This window comes from Syngnathoides biaculeatus, chromosome 14 (genome assembly GCF_019802595.1).
Source record: "Syngnathoides biaculeatus isolate LvHL_M chromosome 14, ASM1980259v1, whole genome shotgun sequence".
In the NCBI taxonomy this organism is placed as follows: domain Eukaryota; kingdom Metazoa; phylum Chordata; class Actinopteri; order Syngnathiformes; family Syngnathidae; genus Syngnathoides; species Syngnathoides biaculeatus.
Window position 1 is genome coordinate 23,719,299 of NC_084653.1, and position 14,536 is coordinate 23,733,834.

The window sequence follows — 14,536 nt, forward strand, 5'->3', positions numbered from 1 at the left end:
ATAACAGAATGGAGGAGGTAAATGGGAACAGGGTAGATTAATAAGTGTTATTAATGAGTTCATACATATATATGTAGGTTTAAAGTATGTACACATTTAAAAAAAATGCTATCCTTCACTGATTTCACTTATTGCGAGGACGGACAACAACCTCAACTTCATGATAAACAAAGGATTACGGTACGCATATACTGCATATAATAACACAGACGCACACACGACGATGATTTTAGCCTCACCATTCAGCGATGCTCTTATGGGAGCGGAAGACGGACGTCTCGATGTCGATCGGGTGGTACCTCATCCCCCTCAGCTCGAGGGTCTCGTCGACCGAGCCCACCACGTAGAGGGCGTCGTGGCGCTCTAAGACACCAAGTATTCATTATTGTATTGAACATTTAGAAAAATCCACGTTCATTGATTAGAAACAGCTCAATAATTGTTCATTATTTTACTACCAAGTACACCAACATTCAACTTTTGGGGTTTTTGTTAATACGAGTTTGTATTTTTAGTGGTCTAAAAGTGCAGTTTCACAAGCTTTATTGAGCCAACCCACTAGTTTTCAAGTTTAATAATTCCTAGCAGGATATTCTGATGATCTTTCAGCACATGCTAAAATCTACGTCCGTTTAGTTTAGATGAACACAAAAGTGATATATATGTAATTTCCGAGGTAAGAATGAGACCGGTGGAATATATGTGCTGAGGAAGTGACTTTTACCGGCCCTGTTAGCGCTGCACTAGCATTAGCACTGTGCTAGCATGTTGCTGCTGTGTTACTGGCGTGTCTCGGGGATGTTTACCGGTAATTTTATTTTAACCGGCCCTGTTAGCACTAGCTTTAGCATTAGCATTAGCGCTGCGCGAGCGTTAAACTCTGTGTACCGTTTTTCTTCGTAAATGTGGATTTCAATGTAGACACTTGCAGCTTTTACACAGCTGCGGTTACACAAATGTACTCGATGAGGCTTATGACCAGGTGCACTCTGTAGGCCAGGAATTACGGTGATTGCAGGGGTATGAAAAATGACACACACAGTTTTCAAATGATTATGGGACCAATTATAGTAGGTGAAATTGGATAATTCACTACACAAAGTGGCTGAGGAATCGAGGTCATCAGGTTGATTCTCACCTCCGCTAGCGTCGGTCAGCTCGGTGCGTCGCAGGAAGCCCAAGTAGCCCGTCCTCGCCCACACAGTGCGCGTGTCCCCGAAGCTCAGTTTGGTGTTAAAGTGGTCCGCGTGCAGCGCTTCTTCCCCGTAGACGGTGTAGTAGCCCGTCGCGTTGTGAGGACTGCTCACCCAGATCTCGTACACACACGGAAAAGCAGCGCATGGTTGTCACCATCAGGTGGCATCCCACAGGGCACAACATTAGGTAAACAAACGATGCATCCGATATTTTGAGCGAGGTGGCGAGATATTCATTTTGTGATTATACTGCGCAAATTGTGGCCTACTCAGTCGTTCTTTAATCCGGAGTCTTGTGGCATAATTCTTGCTGTGCGCCCCCAAAATTGGTCAATTCATAAATGGATTTTTCCCCCATTTTATTGTACGATCATGGAATAACTGGGATGAATTGAAGTCATCGAGGCTGTCGCTAAAATATTACCGAGTGTTCATTCTGTGTGGTTGAGACTGGATTTTCCTTCCCGATCTGCTGAGGAAATGGTCGAGGCGACAACTGAAAATCTTAACTGTATTCATCCATCCATTTTCTGAGCCGCTTATCCCCACAAGGGTCACGGGAACGTTAACAGTATTTACGAACGCAAATCCAAATGGTTGTGGTCGGTTGATTTCCGGCGTGGAGCTCTTTGGGAACCTTGTTTGTGGAGCCAGGTGTTTCTATTGTGTCTCAATTGTTAAGGGGGCGGAGCTTAAGATCGCCAGTCGGGAAGGTCCATTATGGTAAATGTTACGCATTTTCAAAATTGCAGTTGCAGCTCACCTCCCCAAGATGAGAGTCTCCCAAGGGCCCTTTCGTCTCCGTGTTGGCAATTATCACCTTGACTCCAGGAAGGATCTGCAATCAGAGCAGGATCAGCCAGTCATCTGGAGCATGCTTTTATTTAGCACCCCCCCACCCCCCACGTGAGGTTGTACCTTGCCGGACTCCATCAGGGGTAAACTGTGTGGGGCCCCCCTCTCAACCAGGCGAACCCTGACAGAGAAAACGGGACCGTTCGAACAGAAATATGTGCATTGCTACAACAATTTACAATAGCGTGCGACTGAGACAAGTACGTCACCTTGAGAACTCGCGAGACAATACTCATCTAACTACATGAAGTAAAATCAAATAAAAATCCATCATATTCTGAGGTGATTATGTGGTCATGAGCAAGGCTTGGCCACTGCTCACAGCAGTTTCGCATTGGGACTGTATTTAGACAGGCATTTAAATTGGAGTTTTGTCACTGGCTTTTGCCAGTTCGTTGCCTTGCGTTAGTGAGTTGCATTCACTGCCTGTGGGACTCTCCGCTTTTACGCGGAAATTAGAGTAACCCTAGTCACAGCGATTTGCTGCCCTTTTATTTGATCCTGTCGTGGTGAGTTTGTTAGTTTCCCCCATTGTTGTCGAACCACATTGAACACTATTCCTCTGCCTCGAAGTCCTACATTTGGGTCCGCCCCCGTAGCGGAGGTTCGTGACAATGTGATCGGATCGCTGAACTTAGACTGCTCTGAATAACCATTCCGAAGATGGAAAAATGCGGCCATGATTGTGGGCTAGCTAGCCTACTCCTTTCAGAAAAGAATCTCCTCGACGATATAGTTGAAGTCATGTGGGCCAGCGTTAATGATTTTGAAGGCCCACAGCAGATTCGTGACGTGGCAACATGGATGTGGAAATCTGAAAATGTATGACGACGTCAACGGAGGCGGCCTCGCTGTCCGCGCACAAGCGCGTCTCACCTGTCGTGTCGCAGAGCCCTCATGTCCACGTAAACCGTCGTGGGGTCCGGTCCCGCTGTGCCCTTGAGAACAGCAAACATGCACAAGTCAGTTCCGTTCCAGCTGTGCTGCGCCGATGCTAAACTGGTTTACCATTAACACTTTTAAGCGCAACCACTGAAATTGTTAGAATATTATACTTTTAAACCTTGAAAAGGACTGTCGAGACTTTTCCCAAATATTGGAATTTCCATTTTCAATACAAGTCCTGTTGACAAGCTGGGGGAAATTATTATTTTTTTAATTAATAAGATAAAAAAAGATTTTAACTACCTGTCTCGTTAATTGGCTGGAAGAAGCTGCGCGGTTAAACTGTTTTACAAAATCTCAAGTTCCTGTTTCTAAAATTGGAATGATTCATAATATATTTTTAACACACAATAATGACATAAGGAGAGCACTTGCTTTTATTCTTAATCCTCATGTGTTCAAATGTTTTTCATTTCTTGACTTTGCCCATCATCGGGGCAAAATCAGATGCTTGTACAGCTCAAAATTTCACCGAACTTTTTCAAAAACAAAAAAAAACAGACCCTAATACTGTTATGTTTATCACAATAAGATCAATGACTTGCGTTTTTTTCATTCATTATGTATAAAAACTATTCTGAAGTTTGTTGACTGGGAGAAAACAAGGTTCTACATGGTAGTGGGGGGGAGATTGTAACTAAATGTATTATTACCGTAATTCCCGGCCTACAGAGCGCACCTGGGTTACAAGCCTCACTCAGTACATTTGTAAAGGAAATACCATTTGGTACATACATACACCGCAGCTGTGTAAAAGCCGCAAGTGGCCACATTGAAACATGAGATATTTACAAAGAAAGACGGTGCACAGAAAGAGTTTAACGCTAGCAAGATGCTAACGCTAAAGCTCGCGGTAACGCTAACAGGGCCGGTTAAAATAAAACTTACCGGTAAATATCACAAAGGCAGCAACACGCTTGCACAGCGCTAAGGGGGCCGGTAAAAGTCACTTCCTCGGCACGTATATTTCGCCAGTCTCATTCTTACCTGTTCCGCTCGAGTGCCCCCTTGCGGCCGTTAGAAAAAAAAAAAAAAAAATGCACAAATTAGCCGCTTCTGGCATAAACCGCAGGGTTGAAAGCGTGTGGAAAAAAAGTCGCGGCTTGTGGGCCGGAAATTACGGTAATTTTTTGAATTTATTTGAAAGTGTAACTTTTTACCGGCAAAAATCACATGTTTCAACTTGCCTAATAATAGTGAGGTCCATTAGAATAGAGAATTCCTTGCCAGATCAAGGACTACGTCTGTTATTGGAGCTTTTAAAAACAAGAAAACTACGGCGGAAGAATATAAAAGGAATGTTTCCGAATGGGAGCGATTGCTTAAATTGAACTCGGCAACAGGAGTGCACGTGAACGCTCGCGTACAAAACAAATGAAAAATCAACTGCTTTGACATTGACTGATTTTGCTTTGGATATGTCATCGCTGTGAGACAAGCTCACACCCCTGCCAGTGTTAATGCAAAGCACCAGCCGAGCCATGAGTGGCGGGTGGCGGCCAACTGCGGGGTCAAAGCCGATGCACTCCAACATACACGCACACGGGACAGCTTTGCACACGGTCATCAACCAAAGCCTTGAGCGTAATTCCAAAGAAATGTTGTTTCCATGGTCAACCAAAAAGTCCAAATTGTGTCTGCATTGTGCTAATGGGGAATTCATTACCAAAGTCAAATTTACAACTTTATGGTTTGGATAGTTCATAGGGGTCAACTCCTTCATAAACTGTGGCTGTGTGTCTATTTGGTAGGTTCATAAAGGAGTGTGAATGGTTGCAGTATATGTGCCCAGCATAATTATTATTATTTTTTTTTTTAAATTTTGATAATTGAACTTTCCCTTTATTTATTTATCTATTTATTTATTTTTAGGACAAAACTCAAGCGGGTCATATTGACCCATGAATAATACACAACAGCTGGGTTAATGTTAGCGCAACACTAAAAAAATGGTTCCACTAATTTCATCCATCCATCTTCTTCGCCGCTTATCCTCACAAGGGAATCCCTCAACTGGGACAAGATAACCTAATCCTTAACGCTTACTTGAGATCCTACTTTGAAATCCAGATCCATATCTTGAAACCAAAATTTGAAATCTTTACACTCTCAAAACCCTCACCTTGATTTGAACTCCTTCTTTGAAACCCTAACAACCAGTTTTAAACACTTCACTTGGAACTCTAACCCTGCCTTGCAACCCTCTAAAGCACACATGACAGTTATGTCCATCCATCCATCTTCTTTGCCGCTTATCCTCACGAGGGTCGAGTGCTGGAGCCTATCCCAGCTGTCAACGGGCAGGAGGCAGGGTACACCCTGAACTGGTCGCCAGCCAATCGCAGGGCACATGGAGACAAACAGCCGCACTCACAATCACACCTAGGGGCAATTAAGAGTGTCCAATTAATGTTGCATGTTTTTGGAATGTGGGAGTAAACCAGAGTGCCCGGAGGAAAACCCACGCAGGCACGGGGAGAACATGCAAACTCCACAGAGGCGGGTCCGGGATTGAACCCGGGACCTCAGAACTGTGAGGCCAACGCTTTACCAGCTGAGTCACTGTGCCACCTCCACTAATTCCATTATGCTAAAAGTAAAAAACAAACAATTTTGAAGGTGTCATGGTTGTTGTTCACCATGTTGAAGCGCTACTGAGAATGTTAGTTTAATGATAGCAGAGTTATGTCTTTGAGGGATTATTGTGATTATTTTATTCATGGGAGATTTCACTGGATCAGAATTTCCCATTAACAGAACAAGTACATTTTTACACTTGCCTCCGTGTACAGTACGTGTGCCTTTCACACACGGTGATGAAGAAGCGCTTAGGCAGGCACGCGACTTTACATTAGAAACCGCGACAGGCATGCGCCGATTCCTCCCGCCAATGGAAAGCAGCGCAAGCGGCAAGAGAGGCAGCCGATGCAAAGAGAATGGGAGGCTGGGCCGCAAACGGGAGCAAAATGGGAGCCGAAAGCTTGTCACGATTAAAAAAAAAAAAAAACATGAAAAGGACAGAGCGAGAAACACAAACAAATGCAAGAAAAAAAAAATAGCAATAATGGCGCCCAAAAAAAGCAAACGACCACTCTTGTCTTGACAGTACCTGCTCGAGCAGTTTGCCTAGCCTGTTGGGCTGACGGGACACATAAATAAAGACATTTTTATGTCCGTATGTGTACAGATGGATGAACAATCCGACACAACGTGCACACAAAAAAAAAAACCCGACAAGATTCCAGAGCTGAAACGAAAAATCCCCCAAAAACGTTTTGTACACCCAAAATATTCACGTTCAAACATTAGCACAGGGTAGACAGTCACAAAATTAGGTACTGACACGATATTATAATAATAATAATCATAATTTGGATTTATTTAGCGTCTTTCAAGTGACCCAAGGATGCTTAAAATATGTGTTCTTGTGTTCAGGTCACTAAAGATGTTTTGGAATTTTGTGTATGGTGCGTTGTCTGTCCACTATGTGCTCAGCAATTAGCTGGAAATCAGTCCGGGGTATAAAGTCACCTGGAATTATTTTTATTTATTGAACAGTTTTGACAGCTTTATTTCATTTTTCACCAAAATCGTGCAATTCCAGGTGTACCTAATATCGTGGCCAGTGACCGTACACATTGAAAACGACGGACTGTGGAGATGACGACTCACCCGTGGCATATTTTCACCCGAGCGGACAAGTCGAGTCCTCGCCGACGGGCCGCTTACCTGCAAACAAATGGCCACGTTCACCCTGCAACCGAAGGTGGTGCTGACGGCGCGCGGCGAGAGGCCCAGGTCCTTGAAGATCTTGGAGAAGGACTGCGTGAGTGCGATGCGAGGCCTCTCCTCTGCGACCACCATGCACGTGCGGACGCACGACAAGTTGACGTTCCGCAGCTGCGGATGGGGGAGGCGTCACCCATTTGTTTTGATCGTCATTTTTTTTCTTCTATTTTTCAGAAGAGTACGCCATTTAAAAGTCAAGTGTAACGCCTATTAACATTCTAAAATAGATATTGTCATGAAAAATACATATACCATTATTCACTTCAATGTCTATAGGAAAAAATTAATATGAGCGGAGAGCGGGTCATCCGTGCGCAAAGTTGCAAATGTCTCATGCGACATTCAAGTTTGGCTGCATCTTCTGTCCGCGACGTCACACTGGGACATTTGCCTTTGAGAAGACCCTGTGCCCCATCTATGGGAGACGAACAAGACATATTCAGATTTTTCCGACGCCCCTTCTGACACGGAAGCTCTTTTCGAAGAAGAGAACATCTCACAACCGAGTGAAGTGACCGGCGGCAATATTACCTTACTGTTTAGATATTTAGATGATCTGCGGATCACGGCCAAACTGCACGCGGCCAAACCACCTCTCCGCCCAATCCACCTCTGCAGTGGCGATGAACAACGACGCCCACAGCCGTGACCGACGACAACGGCGCAGCGAAACCGCATTCCCATCCGATCCACCTCGGTGGCAGTCAAACAATGCCGCCCGCAAGTGACGGCGACGCCGCGGCCAAACCTCCTCCTTGTTCGATCCACCTTTGCGGCGGTCATAAACAACACCCCCTACGAGCGACGACGACACTGTGGCCAAACCACCTCCCCATCCGGTCCACCTCCGCGGCGGTGATAACGCCGCCCGCGAGCGACGACGACGTAGCAGCCAAACCGCCTCCCCGTAAGATCCGCCTCCCAGAAACCCAGAAAGCTCTCGTCCTTTGCACCCGTGCAATCCATTTTTCACGATGAACCGGGTCTCTTGGAAACTTATGAAGGGTAAATCCATCCTCCCGAGTGTATGAGCGATATCCAGCAATGCAACGAGCCAGCATTTTCGCTAACACAAAGGAACAAAGAGCTACCTTCCCGCAGGTAAAACTAATAGAGACATACGAGCCCGCCTGAGTGCGGTACTGCCCTGTGCGTCACTTCCTGCTTCAAATCCCTCGAGAGGATTTTCATGGCGGGACTTACAAAAAGCCATGTCAAAATCATGTTTTGTGGTGAAAAAACAGCTGGATCCATACCGGCTGCCGTTTTTTCAATTAATAACATACTAAAAATCATGCATTTCATGACAGTGGACCTTTAAGTTCAGTGTATTTACACATAAACCTGTGAATTGCTTTAAAATTTCTAATTTACTTTGGCGTGCAACACAATAATGTACTCATTCTATGAACGAAGTTTAGATTTAGATTTCAGCGTCACACCCACCCGTAGCGCTTCCGTCTGTGAGCCCAGGCCTTTGGTGCACATTTCCATGACTGAGTAGGAGCAGAAGGTGACGCGCACTTTGTACTGGCTGACGGCGGCCAGCCACACAGACACGTTGCTTTCAAGCTCCAGAGGGGGGACCAAGATGGACTGGTGGCCAGAGTACACACTGTAAACCACAAACACACATGGAATGCTATAAGATGTAAGGTTGGGCTGGGGGATGTCGGTTGGCGGTGATGAGCGTCACAAGTGCAACACACTTTCCTATTTGGTCCAAATACAAGAAGACTGGTAATGTGAAATGTGAACAATCTTTCTGGGCTACATCAAATTTGACCGAACCCCCCTGCTGCACCTCCTGTTGTCACTCACTTGGACAAATGTGACCCTGACAAATACTCCAATCTATACACTTATTACACTTCATGGAAACTACCGTAATTCCCGGCCTACAAGCCGTGACTCCCCCCCACACGCTTTCAACCCCACGGTGCATGCGGTGATGCGGCTAATTTGTGCATTTTTTCCCAAACGACCGCTAAGGGGGGCAACTCCAGCTGAAAACGTAAGAGTGACGCCGGTGGAATGTGTGTGCCGAGTAAGTGACTTTTACCAGTCTGGCCCTGTTAGCGCTGCACTCGCGTGTTACTGCCGTGTCTCAGAGATTTTTACCAGTATGTTTTTTTTTTTAACCAGCCCAGTTAGCGCGGCGCTAGCGTTAGCGTGGTGCCAGCGTAGCGGTGCTAGCGTTAAACTCTCTGTTTACCGTTTTTCTTTGCAGATATCTCTCTTTTACACAGCTGTGGCATATGTATGTACCAAATGGTATTTCCTTTCCAAATGTACTGGATGAGGCTTATAACCAGGTGCGCTCTGTAGGCCGGGAATTACGGTAGTTTATTTCTTTCTATTCTTTTTACAGTGGCGCGCTCAGATGTGAGTAAGCCAATTTACAAGTTTTTCCAGATATCAGCCTACATTAAGCTGCTGGATTTTTTTTTTTTGCTTTGACTTGCAAGTTCAAAACGTGAAATAAGAATGTTGTATGGTGGCAGTGACTCAACTTGTTTCACAACAAAAATTGGTAGATATTAAAAAAAAATCTTTAAAAAAAAAAAAAAACAGGCTTCAAGATGTCTATTGCCACTTTCAGTTGATCTTCACTGTAAAAAAAAAAATAAAACGAAGAGAATGACGTATTTAAAACAATAACCTTTCGTCTGCTACATTAATGCTAATGCGGAGACATAACGGAAAACACCACAGACTTACTAGTCCACTGGAAATATATACAGTAGTATATGAAGTGTCTGTTATTGTCTTTCGTTAAAAAATAAATGAAAATTGATTACTTTTCAAGAAAGTAAGTCACATTTTGAGATACAACGTAAACGGCAGAGTAAAACGGTAAAATTGTGATCGATTGTTTGAAAACGGCTCACCTGCACAGGCACCAGAGAGCGAAGCCCAGGCCGCAATATGGGTCCAGGCAGATTGCGATCTGGCGAGAGGGGTAAAGCTCACATTGCAGCTTGATGGAGCGACACAAGGCGCCGGTGGCCGCGTGGGACATCTAGGGCAGACCAAATGAAAGCAGGACATCTTAAAGATTCACACAACGTACCATGAAGACAATTTGAAGAAAAGAACCAGGCGTAGTATCCAGAGCATGAGGGGGTGTAACAATTTGCGTTCACGATTCAATTTGATACCACAATTCATGGTTACCGATTCGATTCAAGGACGATATTGGTTCATTTAGAAATTGGGGCTCAATCAGAATTTACCTTTGGGGTCGCTGGAGGCTCGGCACAACGTGCACGTGTGCGCAGTTGAAATTAGGAAATTTAAAAACATTCTCTAACGTCTTTTTTTACTTTTAATGCATAATAAGATAAACGAGTAAGCAGGTGTAAACAGGTTCTGTGCAAAACTAGTAATGAAACTCTCCATGGCGACCCCGCTGTAACTGAAAAATGTTTCTCTGCTTGCATCAAGCCATGCACCCCACCGTGATTGGTAGGTTCGTCTGTAAAAGTGCCATTCATATATAACTTGAGGCCCGCATTAAGAAACTTTCAGAGCAAGGTGGGGGCCACAAAATATCATCTTGGGGGACCGCAAATGGCCCGCAGGCCACCAGTTTGAGACCACAGATTTTGAACATTACGGTCCCAAATCATTTCAGTCACTTCTTTAACCAAAAACCCCAAAAGAATGACTGTGAAATAAATAGCTGGATATCAGACAATGCGGGAAAAATTTCCTAGAATTTTTTGTTTTTTTTTTGGAATGGACTTATATTCAATTACTCATGGCTATAATAAAAGCGTGAAGAATGATTACCAGCAAATGGACTCGGACTTTATTGGAATTAACCGCAACCCTCATCTCTTCAGATGAAATGAGCAGTAATTGAACCGACGACGACTCTCATTTTAATAAAGAAAAAGATGTGCAAAAAGCTTAAGTAAAAGTAACTGCTCACTACAGATTTCGTCAGCTGTCGGTCAGTTGGTAGAGCAGGTCGCCCCCCCCCCCGTCACCAAAAAGTCCAATTTGCCGATGACAGAACGGCGTAGTGAATAAATTGTTACACTCCTATCCAGTACCCACCTTGACTCCCGCCAGGATGCCGGTGGTGGAAACGCTAAAGTCCAGGTAAGCTAACATCTCCGGGGTTGGGGGCTTGTAGATCTGAGGACTTTTCTTTCTGGGGAGGTCATCTGAATTTATAAATGAAAAGAAACGCATAAAATGTCTCAGCACCACGAGGATAAAGGCGTCAGTGTGCATTCATTGCTCACCTGTGTCCAGCACCATTGGCCAGCTTTTGACGTCCACTGCGGCGGCGGCCTCTTTGGATTTTAGCAGCTTCATTATTGCTTGTGTGGTCAGGATGCACACTGATTTACTGACCTGTAACACACAGACTGCATCACTACATCGTGTAAATACCGTTACAGTGTGTGGTAACTGTACATGGCGAAACAAATACTGAACGGAGAATTAAATGTGAAGAGTAGCATGAATAATCCAGCCACATAGGCTGCATCTTAAAAAAAAAAAAAAAATGTGTGTGTATATATATATATATATATATATATATATATATATATATATGTGTGTGTATATATATGTATCAATAGTCTATATTTCCAAACGGTTGAGAATTGAACAAGTTCATATTTGTAAAACTATGTCTTGTTTGAGACTACAGCAGAATGGCACATGACCAGAGAGAGCCAATCACAATTGTGGGCTTTCGAAGGAGGAAGAGATATGAAGGACGCAGCGTTTTTTGTGGTTTTATTAATAATTTAACACATTTTCTCCATGTAATGTAATGGAACTTTCCGACCTGTCAATCACTCGTACAATAGTAGCCAATCAGATAGCCGCATTGTCTTAAACACCCTGGCTTGTCATGCCCCTCTCGCCATACTGTCCCACAAGCAATGCTGGTTGTCAGTAGTGTGCGCTTGGAAAAGTTAATGTTACAAAGAAAATGGTTCTCAGATGCGCTTGGGGAACGTGCAATTCTGATGAAAGATATCAAGGGGCCCGCTTGATTCATTTTCCAAACCTAAAACCCAGTTGAGGAAGTGGCTACGATGGATAGGCTCGCGGAGGAGTGCGTGTACAACTAATTGTGGACAATATCAACAAACACAAGACTTTTATGTTCGAAGGTAAGTGAGAAGAACTATCTTGATTGAACTATTATCAGTGCTTTATACATTGCAGGAGAACAACTTTCACTTTGTTAGCGTACCACTAACCTGCTGAATGAAGTGTGTCATATTTTATGCCGAAGAGTCGGGTTAGCGATATGTAAATCCGCCACGTCATGCAAGAGAAATGCCCATTTGCCTATTTGTATCACATTAGACTGTTAAGACAGAGCACTGGGTTCCATTACGAGCCAAGTCAAATGAATACACCCACTCACTTATAAAGACTGCAATGATATTACTCGTGATCTATTCCAAGTAAAAAGTACTCACCCTGCTTTACATGCACAGTACGATTCCACTATTTTATCCTGTCGGATTTCAATATGAAGTTTGTGAGGCGTCAAACTTTTTTGCAACGTTTCCGCTGTAACTCTGACATTGCGTCCTGCTCCGTCCAAAATCTCAATTCTGTGTGCATATCCTTGCGTGAAACAGTTGAGACCTCTCTGTAGAACTCTCTTGGACATGTCTGACGCATTTGGCAAAAAAACATACCCCCAATATTATCTGGAATACGCGATAGAGAATCCAGTTCAAACCTGTTATGTTCAGTCGCCATTTTGGAAGATTGTGGGGCACGGCAACTGTAGCTAAGGGGGTGGGGCGGAGCTAAAGATCGCCAGTCGGAAAGATCCATTGATTACAATGGCATACATTTTCTAATCTTAGATGGGCCTTGATCAAAGTTTGCCCAGCCCTGGTCGGTTACCTCCACAATCATCTTGACGGTGGGAAGGGTGGTGGCCAGGTTCTGCGGGTGCGGAGGCCTGACTGTTACCGGGACACAGCCAGCATACAAGCAGCCGTAGAAAGTGGCGATCAGGTCGATTCCTGCACAGAAAAAAAAAAAAACAACAACATTTTTTCCACCTGCAGGCTGCCGGAACGAACGAGGCTCTATTGTGAGTACAGTACCTGGTGTGTAGACAAGTGCGACGTGGTCCCCGGTGTTGAGGCGACCCATCAGTGCCGCAGCCACCCGCTCAGCCCGCTTGTGGAGCTGCAGACAGGACGCCGCACTCGCCACTGTGCCCTAAAGACGCAGCAAATGTAGCCAATGTCAATGTAGCCTGTTGGGTAAGAGCTCCTCATAAACACTGGACATCTAAGTTGACGATTCCAATGTATCTAATTTCACTTAATTAATTGAAATGTATAATTTATTTGCAACAAATACAGTATATTTTGTTCACGTATCGATGGCATGTCTGGTGGTGTGCTGGGAGATTTATTTTTGGAAACGTGGTCGCTATGTTTTCAATTTTTACTTCACCACAAAAACAGTATTATTCATTGCCACAGTTTAAATTGTTCTATTATTTGTTATAATGTACAAATTCAGGCAGGGGAATAAAAACAATGATATAAAAAAATAAATAAAAAAAGAGTGGGATGGGTAGGGTGAAGGGAAATCTGTAAATCCACAGCAGAACACAACGTTTGCTTGAAGTTTTATTGATGATGAGAGTCGATGGGTCGAAAAGAACAGAATTTCTAGAGGGGTGAGAGATAAAAAAAAAAAGACAAAGCGCTAACTGTAAGCAGAATGAGAAAAGTACAGTAGAGCCTCGGTTCTCGACCACAATCCGTTCTAGAAGGCAGTTCGAAAACCGATTTGTCCGCAAACCGAATCAACCGCCGCGCGAGTTATGTTATTTCCGTTTTTTTTTTCGGGGGTTTGTTCGAATTGACAATAACAAAGAGCGTCGCGGGTGGGTCAGCTGGTCGGGCCGCGCGCGTTGTGTTATTTGCGGGTTTTGCTGGGGTCGTTCGATTACCGAGTTTTGTTCGAAAACAGAAGCAAAAAAAAAAAAAAAATAAATAAAGAAAAAAAAATCTCAAAAATTTTTGTTTGAAAACCGATTTGTTCGAGAAGTAGGGTTAGAGGCTGTACTGTAAATCATTCCATGTCTACAACAGTGAAACATTAAATATGGATTTTGCATGAGGCTGTAGCGCGACACACTCTGTGAAGGGAGAACAGGCCAAGATAGCACAGGACAAGGACAGGAGGAAAAAGTATGCAAGACAAGGATCGTGAACCTGGCTACACAACTGGAATGTGGCGGGACTGACTGAAATCTATGGACCGAGAATAAAATTGAGGGGATAAATAAGCAATTCACGTTATTTGTTGCAATAACTCAGTGAAAGAATCCGACGGATGTGTGCCCACGGACACATGCAAGTGAATTCTCACCATTGTGCGCGCAGAAATACTGACCGAAATGTCCTATAATTCCTCTGTCGACAAATGACTTGATAATTGTTCGCATCAAAAATGTTCCCCGTTCGATCCATTATCTAAACTTTTTTTCAATCTGCGATTGCTATTTTATACTTTCAATAAAGACCTGAAATAGTAAGGTGAGGTGCTGAAGTACCTTGGCATTGAGAACAAGGAACAGGGGATGATCCGGCGTGGCCTGTGCTCTCCACTGCAGCACATCTTGAATGTAGAGGAACTAGCCGTGCCAGAAACAAGGACACATATGAATTCAACAGTGACTTAATGCGCAAAACATTTTATGGCTATAAACTGTAGATGATGAAATCCAATTTCCT

The 14,536-nt window shown here is 44.0% G+C and overlaps 1 protein-coding gene across 3 annotated transcripts in view; it reads right to left on the minus strand.

Annotated features, from left to right (window-relative positions):
• The window catches only part of dip2a (disco-interacting protein 2 homolog A), a 98,287-nt gene that overhangs the window by 3,215 nt on the left and 80,536 nt on the right, over positions 1–14,536 (minus strand). For all 3 annotated transcript variants that reach the window (XM_061840877.1, XM_061840874.1, XM_061840876.1), the window contains 13 exons: positions 14,356–14,436; positions 12,887–13,004; positions 12,681–12,802; positions 11,042–11,153; positions 10,851–10,960; positions 9,677–9,807; positions 8,232–8,400; positions 6,726–6,896; positions 2,928–2,989; positions 2,115–2,172; positions 1,960–2,034; positions 1,139–1,313; positions 240–363 (listed from right to left, as the gene is read on the minus strand). In XM_061840877.1, the coding sequence (XP_061696861.1) occupies positions 240–363; positions 1,139–1,313; positions 1,960–2,034; positions 2,115–2,172; positions 2,928–2,989; positions 6,726–6,896; positions 8,232–8,400; positions 9,677–9,807; positions 10,851–10,960; positions 11,042–11,153; positions 12,681–12,802; positions 12,887–13,004; positions 14,356–14,436 (1,508 nt within the window). The remainder of the gene's footprint in view (positions 1–239; positions 364–1,138; positions 1,314–1,959; positions 2,035–2,114; positions 2,173–2,927; positions 2,990–6,725; positions 6,897–8,231; positions 8,401–9,676; positions 9,808–10,850; positions 10,961–11,041; positions 11,154–12,680; positions 12,803–12,886; positions 13,005–14,355; positions 14,437–14,536) is intronic.